This window comes from Petaurus breviceps, unplaced genomic scaffold, assembly GCF_028583685.1.
Source record: "Petaurus breviceps papuanus isolate PSGF00001 unplaced genomic scaffold, PetGlider_PUasm1.0 90778, whole genome shotgun sequence".
Classification (NCBI taxonomy): Eukaryota; Metazoa; Chordata; class Mammalia; order Diprotodontia; family Petauridae; genus Petaurus; species Petaurus breviceps.
The window spans coordinates 471,625-493,091 of record NW_027187343.1 but is presented as its reverse complement, the minus strand read 5'-3'; the positions used below and the strand labels follow the sequence as shown (position 1 = coordinate 493,091).

The 21,467-nt window shown below is 40.1% G+C and overlaps 2 protein-coding genes across 2 annotated transcripts in view; both read left to right on the top strand.

Moving 5' to 3' along the window:
• The window catches only part of SDE2 (SDE2 telomere maintenance homolog), a 318,043-nt gene that overhangs the window by 51,551 nt on the left and 245,025 nt on the right, over nt 1-21,467 (top strand). The gene's annotated exons all lie outside the window — the stretch shown is intronic.
• The window catches only part of ACBD3 (acyl-CoA binding domain containing 3), a 46,792-nt gene continuing 41,761 nt past the window's right edge, over nt 16,437-21,467 (top strand). Inside the window, exon 1 of the mRNA XM_069069101.1 lies at nt 16,437-16,840. Coding sequence (XP_068925202.1) covers nt 16,528-16,840 — 313 coding nt within the window. The 5' untranslated portion in view covers nt 16,437-16,527. The remainder of the gene's footprint in view (nt 16,841-21,467) is intronic.

Here is a 21,467-nt window from a genome sequence, read left to right as displayed (position 1 = left end):
TCATATTCAACAAAAGCAGAGGCAAGATAACTACCAGAAGACTTAATGTCAATAGATTAGAGGAATTCTCTCTGCACGAACAGTTTGTTGCTAACTTGGAGGAAAGCAGAAATGATATACAGTTGGAAACAGTGGAGCAGAAAAGGAGTGGGCAGCTTTCAGAGATTTGGTGTATAGCATTGCATTTACTCATCTGCTTCAGAACACTTACATATATCAAGATTGGTTTGATGAAGATGGTGGGGAAATTCAGAAGCTGCTAAGTGAAAAATGAGAACTCCACAGGGTTTATTTATGAGCAGGATAGTTCATTCATCTCTAAGAAGGCACCATTTAACTTCATCAAAAGTAAAGTGCAAGGGAAACTTGGAGAGATGCAGGATTCTTGTCTCAGTAAGAAGGCAGATGGAATTCAGTTTTACACTGATAGTAATAATCCAAAGTGCTTTCATGATGCCCTGAAGGCTATTTATGGGCTAAAGACCTATGGTGCATTTTGACTACTCAATGCTGATGGAGCTAGGTTGATTAGTGCTAAGTGAAGAGATGTGCTGAACACTTCCATAATGTTCTCCACAGGCCGTCATCAACAAGTGTTGAAGCCATTGATCCTCTCTAGCTGAACTTCCAACTGAGGAAGTTCTGAATATTATTAGGCTCCTCTCAAATGGCAAAGCACCTGGTACTGATTCTATTCCATCTGAGATTTACAAGACAGGGGGTCCATGCTCATACAAAAGCTAACTGAAATCTTCTGGATTGTATAGAAAGAGGAGGTTATTTCCCAGGAGTTCAAGGAAGCCTCCATTGTCCATCTCTATAAAAGAAAATAAAATAGGTTATCCTGTGACAATCATGGGGGAAAGTAGAGTTGCCTCTCTCTTAATCATTGCCAGAATCTTCCTTAACAGGCTGATCCTTCACCTGGAAGATGGTCATCTACTCAAGAGCCAGGGTGGCTTCAGAAAGGGTCAAGGAATAGTCAGTATGGTGTTTGCTGCCTGATAACTCCATGAGAAATGCCAGGAGCAGAATAGAGGTCTGTACAAAACATTTGTCGATCTGACCAAGGCCTTTGATACTGTTAGTTGTGAGGGTTTATGGAAGATCATAGCAAAATTTGGTTGCCCACAGAAGTACATCAGTATTGTATGCCAGTTTCATGACAGCATGCTTGTACATGTTCTAGATAATGGACAAAGCTCTCATACTTTCCCAGTCACCAGTGGAGTGAAGCAGGGTTGTGTGCTTGCTCCCCCCCTCTTTTTTAGCATGATGTTTTCAGTCATGTTATTGGATGCCTTCAATGAGGACAAAAATGGCATCAAAGTCAGCTATAATACAATAAATCATTTAACTTGAAAAGGCTACAAACCAAGACTAAAGTGGAGGAAGAGTTCGTGCACCACTTTTTTGTTCCCAGATGATTGTGCACTCAATGCAGCCTCTGAGACTAGGAATCCTTGGAGGATGGATCAATTTTCTGCCAGTTGTGTGCATTTTGACCTGACAACAACCAAGAAAACAGATTTTTCCACCAGCCAGCACTGCACCATTCACATGTGGAAACATAGGTTACAGCAAGTGGAGAAAATCTAAATGCTGTCCACTTACCTTGACAATATACTTTCTAGGAATGTACACATAGATGGTGAGGTTGATGCATGCATTGCCAGAGCTAGTTCAGTGTTTGGGAGGCCCCAAAGGCAAGTGTGGGAGAAAAAAAGCATTACGTTACCTACCAAGCTTAAGGTCTACAGAGTTGTGCTGACCTCATTGTTTTATGTCTGAAACCTGGACAGTATACCAGAGCTGTGGCAGGAAACAGAATCATTTCCATTTGAATAGTTGTAGGAAGATTCTGAAGATCACCTGGAAAGATAAGGTACTGGACACTGAGGTCCTTTCTGGAGTTGAACTGCCAAGCATTTGAACTCTACTGCAGAGAGTGCAACTCTGATGGGCTGGCCACATTGTTCAATTACCAAACATATGTTTGTCTAAATGACTATTTTTCTGAAAATTCAAAAAAGTTAGATGCTCACATGGAGGTCAGAAGAAGCAATACAGGGACACTCTCAAGGTCTCTCTGGAGAACTCTGGCATTGATTTGTGACATGGGAGATATTGGCATAGGACCACTCAGCATGGTGTGCCTGCATCGGAGAAGGTATTGTACATGCCCTGTGAGGAAAGTAGAATTGCAGTAGCTCAAACGAAATGTGAGATGTGCAAATTTAGAAACATATTTCCAAATGTTCATAGAGACTTTGTATGCCTGACCTGTAGTAGAGCCTTCTGAGCTCACATTGGTCTGATCAACCAGTCAGACATACTCAACCTTGACCCCAACCTAGTGATGTCATTTTGGTCCTCTTTGAGCACAAAGGACTACTAACCAACTCTCTGTTAAATATAAATAGACTGGGGTGGCTAGGTGGCACAGTGAATAGAGCACCAGCTCTGGAGTCAGGAGGACCTGAATTCAAATACGGCCTCAGACACTTAACACAAAAACTAGCCATGTGAACTTGGGCAAATCACTTAACCCCAACTGCCCAACCTTCCCCCCTCCAAAAAAAGCAAAAAAAAAAATAGACTTCAGACTTCATATAAATAATAACAACAACAATAATAATAAAGATGTTTTATATATATCATCTCATTTTATCCTCACAACGACCCTGGGAGGTAGATGCTATTATTATTCTCATTTTACAGATGAGGAAACTGAGGCACAGAGAGGTTGATTTGCCCAGGTAGAAAATGGTAGAAAATAAATAGGTAGAAAATGTTTGAGAATGGATTTGAACTCAGATCTTCCTGACTCCAGGTTTAACACTATCCATTGAACTACCTATTTTGCTTCCTTAAAAAGGCAGATGATGCTAGGATGATGCCAGTTGGGGGAGGAGAAGGAAATAATGGCAAAGATGTTTGAGGTAAAAGGAAAAATGGTAAGAGATGTCTGGGAAAGTAAGTTGTTACAGAATGTGAGTAAAGATAAAGGGGGGGAATAGATGAGGAATCTGTAGCCAAGTCCAGAAGGAAGAAACAACAATCACACTAGAGCTGAGAATTATTAGACTACAGCATCTTGAAAGGCAGCGTGGTATAGGTCCTGGAGTCAGGAGACCTGGGTTCAAGTCCTTGCCCTATCACTTACTAGCTATGTGATCATTTAAAGTTTCTGGGCCTCAGTTTTCTCATTACAAATTTTTTTTTGTTTTTTGCTTTTTGGAGAAGCGAAGGCAGGGCAATTGGGGTTAATGACTTGCCCAAGGTTACCCGACTAGTTTTGTGTTAAGTGTTTGAGAAAGATTTTGAAACTCAGATCCTCCTGACTCCAGGGCCAGTGCTCTATTCACTGTGCTACCTAGCTGCCCCCACTTTTCTCGTTTTTAAAAGTAGCTAATACATGTCCTGCATAATTCACAGGCTATTGTTACTCACAATGCTTAGTAATCCTAAAATCCTTTATAAGCTATTGTTAAGGGGTGGGAATACTAATTTTCTACGGAAGAGAAGGAAAAATGAAATCATGGGCCTTATGATAATTTTTGTTTTCCCCCAAATATCCCTAACACAGCTACTCAATAAACATTTACTATTATTTAATCTCTTTGGGATACAGACCTAGTTAGTGCTGTTTCTGGATCAATGGGTATATAGGATTTTATGGTCCTTTGGATATAGTTCCAAATTGCTCTCCAGAATGGATCAGTTCACAACTTTATATTAAAGTATATTAAAGTCCCAAATTTTCCATATTCCCTCCAATATTTGCATTTTCCTTTTCTGTCATATTATTCAATCTGATAGATATGGGGTGGTACCTCAGAGTTGTTTTAATTTGCATTTCTCTAATCAATAGTTATTGAGAGCATTTTATATGACTAGATAGTTTTGATTTCTTCTTCTGAAAACTTCCTGTTGATACCCTTTGACTATTTATCAAATGGGAAATAACTTGTATTCTTAAAATTTGACTCAGTTCTCTATATATTTGAGAAATGAGGCCTGAGATGAAGGATTCTCTTAAAAAAAAAAAAAAGATGCAGAGGTAGCACCGGCCCTGGAGTCAGGAGGACCTGAGTTCAAATCTGGCCTCAGATGCTTGACACGCTTACTAGCAGTGTGACCTTGGGCAAGTTGCTTAACCCCAATTGCCCTCCAAAAAGAAAAAGCAAAAAAATAAAATAAATAAAATAAAAGATGCTATTTTTCAAAATTTTTCCTATTTGTATGTTTAACCACCAGGTGGCAGCAATAACCACTCACTAGGCATTTCTGTTTAACCTGGTAGTTTGGCTGTGTCCAGCTGGGCACAAAGAGAGACAGGGTCATTCCTCTATAGGACAACACTGATTTGTTAAAAGGGGTGTGTGGATTTGTGGAACTACCCAGTCAAAATTAGCCCTGAGCCCCCATGCACTGGCTCACTCTCCCCCTTCTTGTGAGTTGTGAGCAACAATCATCTGTCCTTGACATACAGGCACTGACTTTGGAGTTAGATGATGCAGTGGATAGAATGCTGGGTCTTTAGTCAGGAAGACTGGAGTGCAAATCTAGCCTCAGATACTCCTTAGCTGTGGGACCCTGGAAAAGTCACTTAACTCTTTGCCTCAATTTCCTCATCTGCAAAAAGGGCATCAGAGTAGCACCTACCTTGAAGAAATGTTGGGAGGATAAAATGAGATATTTATAAAGCACTTGGCACCGTGCCTGACACATAGTAGGAGCAAGATAATTATTAGATATTATCATTGTTATTATTAGAAGCAGAAATGCTTGATTAGATACTGTATGCAATGTCTGCTTAGCATAGAATCAATGAACAAATAAGCATTACATAATAATGAGAGCACATTATATGATAAATACATAAAATATCTTCCAAGAAGTTGTAAGCCCACCACTTTCCTAAACTCCAGGAGTTCCCCAAGACTTTGGATTGACCTAGGACATGACATTTCTTTTTGTTTATAAAGTTCCATACTCCTGCTTTCCCTCAAGCTGGCAAAAGAGTATTCTTTTAAATCTAACTCACTGCAGTAAAATATATATATTTGAATAAAGCCATTGAGGGAAATTATTTTGTATTGTTCTGCAGGTCTTACAAGGAATTTGTTTTTCTTTCCCCCTTTCCTCCAAATACACTATAGGTTATGGGAGATGGGAGGGCAACAATATCTATTTCTGTTAATTTAATAGAGAGAGAGAGATTGAGGGAGCTATAGATATGAATGACACATGCGCTTTCAGATGAGGTCACTATATTTTTAGTTTTACATAACTGTTTTACTTTGTCACCAGAGACATCTCAGAGGGGGGCAATCTGTAAATACATATTGTAATAGAAAAACAAAACATATCCATAAAACTTTTTAAGAATTAGAAAAAACACAAAAAAATTTGACTCATTGGATCATGAGGCAGAATTCTTGAGGACCTCTAGTCCTGAGAGTCAAAGCCAGGGAAAGGATTCGGGATCTTGGCTCAGGCCAGGGTTCTAGACTCAGCATCTGGTGCCACTTGGAGCAGAGGGTTTGTGCTTTGCAGAGCTTGGGCTGTGTGGGGCCTCTAGCTGCTTCTGGCCTTGGCTAGCCCATCAAAGAACAAAGTGAAGTGAATCAGCTGCCAGCCCCAGCAAGGAGCTGAGTCACTATAACAGGGCTCTTTGTCCCTTTCTCTTTTCTACCTTGTTGAGGAAAGGTTCTTTGACATAGCTATTTACATGACCTCACTTCCTATTGGCTACCTGGCCCCAATCCTTACTGCTTCTGAGATGGGGCAGAGAGAGTGAGGGGATACTACATGTCAGTGCCAAAAACCCCATTATGTAGAATGGCTATATTACACAATCTCAAAAAATAATAAATATTTCCTATGATTATCCTATAAGATCATGTTGGTTTTACTAGTATGAAAAGATTTGAATAAACACACCATGTGCCCTAATCAAGAGAGTAATTCAATTCTAAACTTACTCCATTGAAAGAGTTCAGTATGATTATTTTAGGATTAATTAACATAAATACTGTAGATTCTATTTTAATAGCATGAAACCTTATCCAGTGTATTTACTGGACCACACATGTTTCATCAAATCCATCATGTTAATAATTTTCTTGAGCTTTAAGTGGATTTTTAGATTTTTTAGAAAATCAAAAAGTTCATTAAAAGGAAATACAGGTAATCTTGAGTAAGTAGGAAAATTAGACCAAGAAGAACAATCATTTTGAAATAACAGATTTTTATCATTTTAGCTTCTAATTTAAAACAGAACAATGGGTCTGTTTTCAAACTTAATATGATCATTTCACTCCCCTTTTTAAAAATCTGCATTGACTCCCTATTACCTCCAGGATAAAATGCAAATTCCTCAGTCTGGCATTTAAAGCCCTCCACAATCTGACTTCTGTCTACCTATAGAGTCTCATTTCATATTACTCCCTGTTGGAATCAGTTGATAGCATGAATAGGATGTTCAAGTATCGTACAAGTGAATAAATGCTGAAAGTTGAGACCCTTTTATTTACCTTGTTTTAGAAAGGGCTGAATTTGTTTAACTGGAGATAGCCTGGGGAATACAGAAGTTAACAGAGAAAACATGAAGAGTGAACTAAGAAAGTGTGTACCATCCAAACTGGGCCAGCAGTCGACACTTCCAAAAGTAAGGTAGCCCAAAGACTTCCCACAGTGGGACCACAACTGAGCAGAAGGCCATGGAAGGGATGTAATTGAGAATGTTGCTGGTAAGCCTTGGCTATGATGATTCTTAAGCTGTGGACGGATAGGCCAGTCAACAGTGGTTTTGTGAGGGGCTATTTCCAGAATGAATCTTCAATCTTGCTGGGACCCTTGGGGTTTATCTTCACTCAGGTAATTGAGAGATCAGGGGTGTTTTAGATGTTTTATAGGGAAGGCAGTCTGATTAGTTTGCTATTTGCAGGGTCACAGGTAGGGAGCTGCCAGTTAGTCAGGTAACTGGAAAGTTTCCTGGCATAGAGATGCTGACATAAGGGGTTCTAGAAGATAGGCAGGATAAGAGAGAAGGAGTGCCATGGATGTAGGTTCCTAGTTAAGCCACAAGCAACTGTTGTTTTTTTCAAATTAGATAATTTCATTTAATAATTCTCCATTTCAGTCAAACTGTCCTGATAGCCATTTTAACTACAATCCTTTCTCTATTTCTAGGCCTTTGCACATGTGGGTCCTCAGAGTCTAGAATGCATTTCGTCTTCTCTCTGCCTCCAAGAATGCTTCGCTTTGCTACTTGCTATATGGGAGTTTCCTGATCCCCTCTGTTGTTTGGGGGCTCTTCTTGAAGTTATTTTATAGATTTTTATGTATAATTTGTAATTACTTGTTTATATTTTGTATCCTACTGATATAATTTAGATTCTTTGAGGTCAGAGATTATTTCTTTTTCTTTTCTCTCTCTCTACACAGCCCTTGTTGTATAGTAGTTGATCAATAAATGTTTGTCAAATTTTGACATTCAAAATGAATTTTGAAATCTTCTTGAAATATGCTTATAGGTACATGGATAGGCATATTATTATTGTGAAATAATAAAAATAAAGATAAATTACTAAGTAAAAAAGTAGAATACTCTAAAGGATTAAGTACATTGATCAGGAATTATAACAGATAAATTACCAAGGTATTTTTAATGGCTGACCTCTGTGCCTTTGTCCATTCCTTCTAGTTCAACCCCCTAATCTTATACATGAGAAAACTTAAAGACCCAGGGAGTTTGCACTCAAACTTTGCCCAAGGTCTTCACATCCCAGAGGTGGGGTTTGAACCCAGGTCTTCTGACTATGACAGCAAGGTGGCACCATAGTGCACAGAGCCTTGGGCCTAGAGTCAGAAAGACTCATCTTCCTGTGTTTAAATCCAGCCACTTACTAGGTGTGTGACCCTGGGCAAGTCACTTAACCCTGTTTGCTTCAGTTTCCTCATCTGTAAAATGAACTGGAGAAGGAATTAGCAAACTATACTCCAGTATATTAGCTAAGCCCCAAATGGTGTCACAAAGAGTTGGACATGAGAGAAGAACAAGTTCTGGCTCCAGAACCAATGTTTTTTATAATTTGTTAAGGTAAAACTATTTTTATATGTAACAGAAGATGAATCCATTCCCAAAGTACATCAGCATGCTTGGCTGATGAGGTCACTGCTTCTGGGAGAGTTGTGATATTCTATGATGGAAGTATCTTGGAAAGTCTCTGGGGCATGCTTAGACACTTTATAACTGGTTCTGGTCTCCTAAGTGGTGGACAATTGCATAGCTGTAGTTGCCTTCCAAAGACCTTAGCTGACCTTGACCCTCCCTATTGGTGGACATCTGGTCTTGGTTTGACTCCATGGATGACAAAGGCTAGTGGGAGTCAGTAACATAAGGGGAGAGGCCTTGGGCCCTCTCCCTCAAAGCTGACATATGGCCCCATGAAAGATGTGATGTCCAGTTCAGGAAACTACCTTGTAAGTTTTGAAAGGTTAGGAGAGCAGGCCATCCAGGAGGCAAGGCCATTTATTGATTCCCTGAAGAGTATCCTACCCAGTGGAAGCAAGGACTCATGGGGCAGTCATTCCACCCTGGGTGTGAACTTGGTGGGACCAATGCTATGTAGAAACTGCCAAATCTGAGCGTGCTCACCCCAAGTACCAAAATGGTATAAGGGAGAGTGTGCCCCTAAGGTGTCTGGGGAAAATGTTTATACTTCTGTTATTATTATGTCTTTGAAGTAAATATTTCTTTGTTAAAAAAATTGATGTTAAGTGATAATTAGGTGGGACAGGGGCAGCTAGGTGGCACAGTGGATAGTGCTCACCTTCCTGAGTTCAAATCTGGCCTCATATACTTACTAGCTGTGTGACCCTGGGTAAGTCACTTAACTCCATTTGCCTCAGTTTCTTCATCTACAAAATTAACTGGAGAAGGAAATTAAAACCATGCCAGTATCTTTTGCCAAGAAAACCCCAAATGGAGTCATGAAGAGTCAGACACAACTGAAAGGCCTGAACAACAACAAAGAACAAACAGAATAGAGATATTCTCATTGGTGGCTAACAGTAGATGTACAGCCCTTTGAGGCTTCCGTCAATAGCATCAGAGGAGAGGTACTCCATCCCTTCAGGGTTAACCCCAAATAGTTAGCCCGGCTTTGGGAAAGTCAGCAAGAGCACCGTAACAGAAGAAGTGTCAATTATGTTTGTTAAGATATCCAAAGAACTTGACTTTCTCTCTGGACCTAGGCTCTCTTGAAGGGTTTGGCAAATCTAACAGTCATGGACAGCTCTTTGTAAGGAACATTTGGGTAAATAACACTTGGTAATTACAGTTATCCCTTCCACATCTTGAGTGTTAGGTGTGTGGCACCCCCTCTATCTGGTTAATATGTGTAAAAATTTTTGGCCCTCCCTTCATACCAGAAAAGAATTCTGAATTTTTTCTTTTTGTTTTGTGGGGTGTTTATAGTGCCTTATTGTAAAATTTGGGTTAAGTATTTGGTCATAGGCTCTATGTCATCTGCAGGCCTTTGAATGTTGTCTGCAGCTACTGCAAAACTCCCCAAATTCCCATTTAATTTCTTATGTGGATCCGCATTATATGGAAACCTCGATGGGGAAAGTCAAGATGTGGAAGAGAAAATAGTAGTACTAAGTGCTTAAATACCTCCAGGTGGTTCCCCAGACTCTATTCATGGTTCCGAATCAGATATTTTGGTAAGGGTGCTCCCTTCCCCATTAAAATGCGTTTGTTGCTGCCATATAGATGTACACCCCCAAAAATCTTGTTGATCACAATTCAATGCAATTTGCCAAATGTTTATTAAAATGCCTGTGGGGTAAAGAACCTGCAGCCTTGAGGTCACATGTGACCCTCTAGGTATGAAGTTTAGATTCAGTCAAAGGGCCGAACTTGAAGACCTAGAGGGCCACATGTGGCCTTGAGGCCAAAGGTTACCCACCCCTGCCTGAGAAAGGCACTATAGCAAATGAAAAGTATAAAAAGATTAATGATTGATGTTGAGTACCGAGTCTTGTACATTTCAGGAAATACTTGTTGAATTTAATTATTTAAATAATTGATTATTTATGGGACAGCAAATAACAACAAAATTTATTAATTGTGTTATTTTTATTCAGTTGTTTTAGTCGTGTTCAACTCTTTATGGACCCATTTTGGGGTTTTCTTGGTAAAGCCACTGGAAGGTTTGCCATTTCCTTCTCTAGTTCATTTTACAGATGAGGAAACTGAGGCAAATAGGGTTAAGTAACTTGCCTAGGGTCACAGAGCTAGTAAGTGTCTGAGGTCAAATCTGAATTCAGGAAGATGAATTTTCCTGACTCCAGGACCTGATCCTGGCCCTATGCCACCAAACTGATATATATAGATATCTAGATATCTACATATAGATATATATGTACCATTTAAAAAATGCTATCTCATTTGATTCTCACAACAAACTTATCAAGTGCCCTATCATTATTAACCCTATCAATCCTATCATTAATATCTCCATTTTATAAATGAGGAAACTGAGATTTAGATACATTAAGTGAATCACTTAGGATCACATAGCTAATAAGTGCCTAAGGCAGGATTTGAATTCAGATCTTTCTGACTTCAAGTTCAGTGTTCTATCCACTGGACACTGAACCACCTAGCTGCATCTATTACCATTGTGCTATATACTAGGGCTACAAAGAAAAAAAAAATCAATCCTTGCCTTTAATTAGTTTACTGGGGAGATAATCTAAGAAAAACAGTGAGGGAGCAGGGTAATGAAAGGTTTTGTTAAATCATTCCTTTTTACTCTCCATTCTAATACTAACTCAGTCAATCAATTAGCATTATTAATCCCTTCTATGTATCAGGCACTGTGCAAAGTATGAGGTGTACAAAGAAAAGCAAAAGAAAGCTTAACATCATAATATACGAGTTTCTCTTCTGCTCTGGAGAGTTGAATTGAAGGATCATTTTATCTTTTGTGACTCTGAACCCCCTGCCAAAGGAATCTAGCAAAGTATCTCAAGGTCACATCTCTCTCTTTTCTATGGATGTTTCTCTTTTTTGTCTCCTTCCAAATACATTTCCAATAAACACACTCAAACTTGCAAAGGCCTGTGATCAGCACTGTTTATAAAGAAAAAGTATGCATTTAAAACAAAGAAAGGCACAGATTTTCTTGTGCCCCAGAAAAGGGTTTAGGCTTCCATGAGCAAGCCTGCAGGGAGGAAGAAAGACTATCAACTTGAGATTTGTAGTTGGGGGAAGGATATTGTTTCAGCAATATACTATCTGTTCTTACAATACTCCTGCCCAATAAGCCCAAGCAACCTTCTTCCCAGAGTCCTGGGAACTCTTCCTTTTCTGGGGTCTCTGCCATTGTCTGTACTTTTGCTCTCTCATCTCTAGCTCATAGTCGATCTTTCTCTACCTCCAGGCATAGCTTCAGTCTTCTCCTGGGGTAGTATTGTATCTTTTCAGAAAGAGTAAAGATCCTTACTCTGTGACTGGAAAAAGTCTTTCCATTTTTACTTCCTTGGGTGTTTGGTTCTGAGGTCTGATATAACATGAATAAGAGAAGGGAGAGTAAGGTCATCCCAGCAAGTTTGTATCTTTTTAATCTTGGTCTTGACTTTCGACCCTCTTCCTGGTACAGAGTTGGGTTTCCTCAACCAAAGACCTCGATCTAACTTTGAGTAAGAGTAAGAAGTATGTGTATAGTGCTGATGCAATATTCACGGCACCGACAGCAACTATGAATATGCAGATGTAGTTCTGAATTGCAAAATATAACAAACTCTCCATATAGAAGACAGAACCAAAACATTTATTCAGATACCAGAAAACCAAATCCATCATAGCAACAAAGAAATTAATACACCATAACAGAGCAGGAGGAAACACCATCCCAAAGTCTTTCCACAAACACTCACAAGCCTAGCTCTCTTCTTGCCTGAATCCTTTCTCTCCCCCAGCTCTACATGCTCTGACCCTCAGCTTCCTCTGAGCTCTGCTCCACTCCTTGAGTAAACTTCTCCCACCACTTGCTCCAGGGGATTACATTAGGCCTATTAAGGGGCAGGGAAGATCTTCCAATTCCCATGACCATTACAATGGAGCTTGACTCTGATATTCATCCTTTGCCTATCTTGCTCACTTCAGCCTCCCTTCATGCTGATAGGTCTCAGACCACCACTGGGCAACATTATTCAAACTCAGAGTTCTGGAGATAACCCTTTTGTGGGGGACTATACCCCCACTCATTGCTATAGCTTTCAAGAAACCCCACTAATAAGCTTCTATTTACATAATCCTAGTCACTCAAAAAGATGATACCTTGGGTCATAAATATAATTATTGACTTAACAATAAGGTAAAAGAAATAATATCACAGGTACTCATAAGGTAAAGGCTTGATTAACAAATGTATCACAGTCCATGAATATACCTGAGTCATACTCTCCTGCCAATGTACTTGATGTCTATGGGGAAGAGTGGGCATGCACAAACCCGTCAGAAAAATGCATAAAGAAGGAAAACCCATATGCCCAGGAAAACTCGTAACTCTGACCTAGAAACTTCATTGTCTTCTTTCTGTCTTAGGAACTGTACATAAAACTCCTTTAATGAATTTGAATGTATTTCTGTGTTGAACAGATGCTTCTGTTGCTAAACTGAGTTGATTCAATGATTCACAATGTGCTTAAATAACAACTCATTGGGCATGACATCTCAGCCAAATTACAGTACTGGGTGAGTTCTCTGATTCCACGCTATCCCTCTGCTCTGCTAGACATATCCTTCAAGAGCAACTGTGATATCTATCACTTCAGCTTTAGTCTTAGCTGATGGCATTTGATGCTGTAGATTTCCTGGACATTTTCTTCTCTCTGGGTTTTCATGACCCTGATTTTCCTGCCACCCCTTTTCTGTCTCATTTGCTGTGTTTTTTTTTTATCCATGTTATAGCCACTAACCATAGGTGTCCTCCAAGGCTCTGTCCAGGGTCTTCTTCTCTTTTTGTTCTAAGCTATCTTACCTGGTGAACTCATCCCTTTCATAGGTTCACTTGTCATCTCTATGAAGATGATTCCCAGATCTGCATAGAGCCCTTTCTCTCCTTTCATCTCACTGATGCATCACAAAGTACCTTTTGGACATCTTGAACTGGTTCCCAATAGGCATCTCAAACTCAATGTGTTCAAAACAGAGCTTATTATCTTTCCCTCAAAATCCTCCCCTTTGGTTAATTCCCTCAAGAGCACCACTATCCTCCCAGTAGCCTAGGCTTGCAACCTCAGTTCATTTTCAAATCCTCTATATCACTGACTAAGCACATCTAAGCTGTTTGTTTAAGTCTGCAAGTCTTTTTGTTTCTACTCTTATATGACCTCTTGTAGATATATTTCCTTCTTTTCATTTACAGAGCCGAAACCTTAAGTCAGGACCTCTTCACCTCTCTCCTGGACTACTACACTAGCTTTCTAACTGATCTTCCTGCCTTAAGTCTTTCCTCACTAATTCACCTTTCACTCAACTACCACTGTGTTTTTTCTAGAGCATATCATTGCCCTGCTCACTTTTTAAAAATATATTTTATTTTTTCCCAATTACAAGTTAAAGGAATTTTTAAACTTTTTAAAAGAAGTTTTTAATTTCAAATTCTATCACTCCTTCTGTACTTTCCTTTCCCCCTCCCTGAGATAGTAAGCAATCAGACATTGGTTGTACATGTGAACGCATGTAAAACATTTCCACATTAGTCATTTTGTACAAGAGGATTTGAATAAAAAAAGAATGAAAGAAAGAAAGTGAAAAATAGCATGCTTCCATTTATATTCATACAGTTGTCAGTTCTTTCTCTGGAGGTGGATAGCGTGCTTCATCATGAATCCTTTGGAATTGTCTTGGATGACTGTATTGCTGAGAAGAGCTAAGTCATTCACAGTTGACCCAATATTGTATAATATTGCTGTTATGGTGTACAACATTTTCCTGGTTCTGTTCTGTTCACTTCACTTTGCATCAGTTCATTTAAGTCTTTCCAGGTTTTTCTGAAATCAACCTGTTTGTCATTTCTTATAGCATAATAATATCCCATCACAATCATACCACAGCTTGTTTAGTCATTCCCCAATTGATGGACATCCTCTAGATTTCCAACCCTTAGCCACCACAAAAAGAGCTGCTATAAATATTTTTGTACAAATAGGTCCTTCCCTCTTTTTTTTGTGTGCGTCTTTGGGATATAGACCTATCAGTTGGCCCTGCTCAATTAGCTGCAGTGGCTTTCTATTACCTCCATGATTAAATGTAAACTCCTATCTTTGGCATTTAAAGCTCTTCATAATCTGGCCTCTTACTGCTTTTCCAGTTTTCTTACATTTTAGTCCTTTTTGTGTACTCTGCAATTCAGCCACATTAGCCTATTTGCTGTTCTTTGCACAAGATTCTTCATTTTTTTACTTTCTGTGTCTTTGCATTGGCTCTCCCTTATGCTGGAATGCTCTGTCCCCTCACCTCCACTGTTTTCCTGACTTCCTTCAAGATTTAGCTCAAGTCCCACCATGTACAGAAGGCCTTTCCCAATGTCTTCTTCTTCTTATCTTGTAGTCCCTTCCTCTTTCAGATTCTATTCTATCCACTCTGTTTATATCTTGTATATGCCTAGTTATTTACATATCGTTTCCCTCATTAGAATGTGAGTTCCTTGAGAGTTAGGGCTGTTTCATTTTTGTTCTTGTATCCCTGGTGCCTAATACACTGACTTGTACATTATTAGGCACTTAATAAATGCTTATTGATTTATCCATAATTCAGGTCAGATATAATGAGATTCAGTACCAGGGTACTGGTAGAAATGGAAAAATGGAAGGATATAAGAGATAGAATTGCAAGTAGAATCTGGCCCTTGATCAGTTATGGCACTGAGCTAAGGTTATGCTACATTTGAATATTGCACTCTGGTGGGTTACTGCTTCATAGAAGCCTTTAAACAATCATAGTAACACATTCAACTTGACTTATCACAGAATATCTCTGTCAATCAACAATAGCCAATAAACATTTATTAAGCACGTACAATATTCCCAGCACTATGCTAAAAGCTGGAAAGACAGGTACAAATAAGATAGTTCCTGCCCTCAAGGAGCTAACAATCTATCTAACCTGGAAGAAAATACAGAAAAGAAAAGGTAAGGGCAAGAGAGAAGGTACCCCTGAAGGAGCATGTTGGAGAAATCTAAAGGAGACAGTGGAGTAGATGGATGACCTGGGCATCCATATCAAGTGGGTCTGAATTTTCTGTCATTAAAAAAAAAAAAGTGGATTATTAAAAGTATCCTTTTTAAAAAGATGACTCTGAATTTCAGTCTCAGTGACCAGGATAGCAATGCTATTAAAAAGAATTAGGAACCTCAGGGAGAGGAAAAGGCTTAGAAGAAATAAGCTCAGCTTTGGACATGTTTATTTTGAAGTGAAGGCAGGTCAAGAAGGACAAGCCCTGGATGCAGCTAGAGGTCCCAGTACCATAGGTCTAGAGCTGGATCAGCTGAAACCTCATTTTACAATGACGTGGCTTCGGAGGTCAGAAGGGAGGGCAGAGCCAAAAACTCATATTTGGGAGACATCTATATAGAAGAGGGAGCCGAAGTCATCAGAATGGGTGAGTTTGCCAAAGGACAGAGGTTAGGAGGGGATGGAAAATAGTCAGACTCTGCACCGTAGATAGTACAGGAACAGGTGCCTGCTGATTGAGGGGCAAGGATTTACAGGGTCTCAGGCCAAGTTTGGGGTAGAGGAATGAGGGTGGTCCCAGAGCAGAGGGCATGACCCTTTGTGGGCTTGGTGGCAGCTCAAATCAATAAGCATTTATTAAATTATGTTCCAGGCACGGGGGATGGAAAGATAAAAAAATGAAAAGTCATGTTTACAATTTACTGGGCTGGGTGTGGCACGGTGTGTAAACAGCTAATAAAGTAAATGGAAAGTAATTTCCTTTGGGCTAATAGGGCATGGAACTAAACATTAGGGAGATCACACAAAATCTAATTGAGGCTGGCGGTCTTGGGATCTTGGTAGGCCTTGAATGGAATTAGGGATTCCAAGAGCCAGTAGTCGAAAACATCCTATGCAAGGAGAGAGCTCGTGCAAAGGCCTGCTAGAACAGGTTGGGACCAGCTTGCTCAGGCTTTAAACACCAAGCATAACAGTCCGTCAGATTCACGGGAAAAGAACCTAAATGGAGATTTGCCACGTGGGGGCTACGGGTCGCCATCAGGGATATTCCTGGGCGTTCTGCCCTCCCAAAGTGACTGGGGAGGAGAAGCCGAAGGGGCGGAGCCTGGGAGAAAGGAACGTCCTTGGGGGCGGGGTAACCCATACTTGTCCTTCCTACCGCTTCTCCTCCCGGAAGTTCCGCTGTGGGCCGGCGGAGGTCAGAGGGCAGCAGGAAGTAGATACGTGGCCGCCGCCTGTCCGCAGCAGAGGAGGCGCAGCCCGAGATGGCGGGGGTGCTGAGCGCGGAGCGGCTCGAGGTCTCCATCGACGGTCTTACTCTGAGCCCCGACCCGGAGGAGCGGCCTAGCGCCGATGGGGCTCCGCTGCTGCCGCCTCCCCCGGCGGGGTCTGAACCCGAGTCGGCGTCGGAGAGGAGGCGGGAGGCTGGGGAGAAGGAGGCGGCGGCTGAGGGCCCGGCCCCAGCGGCGCCCCCAGCTTCGGGCCGGGTGACAGTGGCGGACGACTCTCTGTGCCTGGAGGAGTTCTGGGGCTTCGGTCTGGAGGAGCTGTACACCCTGGCTCTCCGCTTCTTTAAAGGTGAGCCGGGCCCTTGGCCGCCACCGCCCCGCCCACCTCCCCTCAGTCAGTCGGAGCCCGGCGCCAGGGCAGTCTCTTGCCTCCGGCCCGGCCCTGAGTTCTCCTCTAGAGCAGCGCCCTTGGGGGCTTGTCCCGGAGCTCCTCGGGCCCCTGACCGGACTTCTGCCCAGTGTTCCAGCTTCACCTTCTCAGGTTTCTCCGAGCCGCGGTTGCTGCGCGGCTCCCGATACTCCGGCCCCCCATTTTCTTCCTAGAGTCCTATTCTGGTTTTGATTTCTACCCCAGTCAGAAAACAAACAACACAAAAACTTCCTTTACTTCATTGGGCAATACTCCGGGCACGCCAAGTTTGGTTCTTTTTGGGGGGGTGGAGGGGGAAGAGAAACTGTGTCCTGAACTTACTTCTAACTCCCAGGAATTCGGAGATGGCTAACCTGGAGTTGCATTTGATTTCCTGGTGGTTTATGGGTGTCTTTAGGGCACCCTAGCGAAGTACCTGAGTAAACTTCTGGTAGCCCCTCCTGTTTGTCACACCCAGGGATGAAGGAATGTTCTGCTTAAGGCCTTTGTGACTTCTGGACCATGAAAATCCTACCCCCAACTGGAAAGTACGTGGTTTCCGTTTGTTTTACTTACTTGAAATTACTTCCATTTTTTCACCCCAACCCACAACTAGTTGTCCACGGTCTGTCTCTCTGTCTGTCTTTGTTTTCTACTGGGTAGGGGAAAATTGAATGATTGAGCTGGTCTTTTGGTGGTGATGTCCTTTCCCCCGACAAAGTCATGGGGCTGATGGGGTGAGGAGTGTATGTAGCATTGTTGGAGATAAAACAGCAAACTGTGATTTATTTGTGAAAACTTGGTTTAAAATGCCTTTATGTAAGACTCGATTATTGCTAGTTAAGATAATACCTTGACAAAGTGCTTTCCTTCCTCACAACAATGCTTTAAAAAAAAAGAGTAGGAAACGAGGCCCAGAGAGAAGTTATCACTTCCCCAAGATTATTACACATTTACTTACACATTTGAGTTGAAAGGGACCTCGTGGTCATATTTCACCTATACTTGAAAATCTCTTCCACAATGTACAGGATTGATGTGGAATTCAAACTCGGGCCTCTTGATTCTTTAATCCAGCGAGCCATATCCGTTAAATCCCATGTATGTGTCAGCAGATACTTTAAAAGTAGTTTCTGAAGAATGTGCTTTGCAGATTATATATGTTTAATAGAAGTTAAGGAGATCTTGTGTCGCTAAACTGCCTATGACTTTAACTGTACAAACCAGTTTTGACATTTCTTATCTTATTAATTAACCTGGCAGCTGGTTTGATCAAGCTATTTAAAATTAATTGCACCTTTTTGTCTCTGCTATAGTTAACTGAGGTCAGTGCTTTGAGGATCACACAGTTTAGAGAAATGATAATGGAAAATAAGTTTTAACTCATTTGACTTAAGTGTTCATTTTTTTTTAGTTCATTCATTTTTTTAGTGTTTTGCATATAACAAGACCCTCATAAATGTCAGTCAACAAGCATTTATTAAGTTCCTACTTTGTACCAGATACTGTCATAAGGTTTTTGAATTGAATTGTGGCGTAAACTGATAATGATGGCAAGGCATTTCTTTGATCTGGGACCAGCGATTTTGTCAATATGTAGGGAATTCCTAATGTAGAAGAGCCCTTCCCCAAAGCAAGTTAGGCATCTCTCTGTATTTTATAATCTTAGATACCTAGGAACCTTGAGAGGTTAAATGACTTGTCTAGGGGTCATACAATTAGTTTGGGTCAAAGTCAGAACTTGGAACTCAGATTTTCCTGAAGCCTCCTATACACTGTGCCTTGCTTTCTATTTGTAAACCTTGTTTACATAAAGTTCTGTTGGTCTCAGTATAATTCAGAATACTGTTGCCTTCTATCTTAAGTTTTCAGCCTCCACAGAACATGATAAGATTGGAATAAAATTGGTTGAATGATTTCCTCTTGTATTAAGTGATGCCATACTTGGATAACTTATTATCTTTGAATAGTAGGGCTCTCTTCTGAAAGTATGAGGCTTTATACTTGGTGATATCTCATACCTTGGTGAAATCTCATACTGTGAAATAAAGGGTACCTGATATATGTAGAGTTCATTTAATTCCTAGTTTAAGCTGCCTCAAACTGATGCCAAGTATTTTTATTAAGGAATCAGTATAGCAGTGATTAAAGGCCTCCATTGTTGGATCATTTGGCAACAAAGATGCTTAGTATAGCAAATCCTTAATTGAAAAATAAAGAGGAGGGACCAAAAGTGGTCAGAAGAAATGTGCATTGGATTAATGGAAAAGTAGAATAATAGAATCATTGCCTTCCTTGTCACCAAGGGTAGATTTCCCCCCCCCCCAGTTTGCTGACCCAGTAAACTATTTGGGCTTCGATTCATTTTTTTGTAATAGTACTGCAAAGTGAAATTTCCCTTAGGATTTGTGACAAGATCATTGTTGTGTGGATTTTGCTCAGAAAAGTTTACCTGTTCCTCAACGGATTTAAGATATGAATTTGTTTTTTGCTGGATAGAATAAAAACAGACCTTGAAAATTAGGAGGTCTTAGCCTTGCTTGAAAGATAATGTACTGGCAGTCCAGACATCCATGTTCTACTCCAGGTTCTCCTACCACTGCTGGGAGTTAGCCTTATAATCTTGCTAATCCTCTGTGTCTTTGCATATCTGTCGATTGAGGGAGGTAATACCTTACTGTACCACAAGTACATAAATGTATGAAGATGAAATGAGAACAGATGAAAATGGTTTGAAAAAGTTAAATGATTGCACAAGATGTTTTCTTTTTAAAGCACATTTCAGTTAAATGGAGTAGAGAGACACAATTCAGAGTTGAATTAGCTTTTTTAAGCTTTATTATTATTATTTTGCCTTTTTTTTTTTTGGAGGGGGAATGCAGGGCAGTTGGGGTTGTGACTTGCCCAAGGTCACAAGGCTAGTAAGTGTTAAGTGTCTGAGGCTGGATTTGCACTCAGGTTCTCCCCTCTCCAGGGCCAGTGCTCTATTCACTGCTCCACCTAACTGCCCCAAGCTTTTTTATTATTTGTATCAAGATGAAGGGAGTGGGGAGTAAAGTTGTGATCTTTAAGAGTTATAGATCAATTAGTAAGTACATTCTGGATATGGGATGGCAGTAGGACAAAGTAATTATACTAAAGTAATTTCTGGGTGGACAAGAAATAGACTACATGGATTGAAAATTAAATCTTCTTGAATTGTTAAGAGTTCAGAAGCTATAGCTATCTAAAGGGAAGGTTTAGAGGTTAGAGGGACTGAAGATCACTAGGAATTATAGCTGGGCCCAATTTTAGAGTTGAATGGCACCTGTATGAAATTTTTTCCTTATTAAAAAAAAAAAGTTCCACTTTAAAATTTTTGAATTTGACAAAGAACATTCTATATGCAAAGTAGAACAGAAAAAGAGGGGAAAATCTAAAATATCTTAACTTCAGAATAATTAAAAACTAATAGGAACCATCTGGGTTAATGTCAGACTTTGCTGGACAATTTCTCAAATGATAGTAAGAAAATGTGAGTATTGGAGCATCCTTTTCAGGATTCTTAAATAGGGATGTATTTTAAAATGTGTTGCTAAGTATTTGAAATTTTTCTATCACCCCCCCCCCCAACTTCAGAGTTTTAAAAGCCTTTGCAACCAGCAAAAATTTAAGTGTAGAATCTTATTGTTACTGGTTAGACATTATTTTGCCAGGCCATTTTCTTTTCCCTGGAACAAACTAATTTTATCCTTTTGGGGATGTTTCATTTGCAGTTAATACAGTAGTTGACTAGGTATCATACTTTTACTGACTGATTCTTCGAACTACAGGCACTGGACATTATAATTCTCAAGAGAACAAAGCTGTTTTAATGCAGTTGTTTGCTGTGGAGCAGTGACTCAGAAGTTGCTTTGCTTTTTATCCCTTTTAATACAACTCATTTACACTTGCTTCTTACCCCCTGCCTACTAGATTGTGAACCTCTTGAAAATAAGGGCTGTCTTGTTTATCTCTCTTCTTCTCTCTTCTCTTCTTCTACCACCTCCTGCATAGTATGAGTCTTTGCTTAATAAATGTTAGAATGACTATGTTTCTAGATGAAACCACAAAGAAATACACACATTCACACAATATTCAGAATTCCAAGCAAGAGTTTGATGTTGCTATTTTGCCTAAACTTCTGTTCTTGACTTCCTATACATTTTTATTTGATATATTAGAAGCAGTTGAATTTGGAAAAACTTTATCTTGGATATATTGTGTATATATTTTGTATGTCCATAGCTGTTTGAATTTTTGCTATGTTAGAATGTGAATTCCTTGAGAACAAGCATTGTTTTTGCCTTTCTTTGTATGACCCAGCCCTTAGCACAGTGCCTAGCACATAGTAGATACTTCATAAATGTTTGTCCATTTGTTGACTTGAACTGAATCGTTTACAATTTTCAAAATTCAGAAATTATATGAATTTTTCTATCGTGTTGAGAATAGCTGCTTGTTAACTGACAGAATTATTATTGCCAATAGAGAATAGATAGTTTTGTGGAAATCCTAAAGTTTTTATTTTCCTTTGACCTTCCTTAAA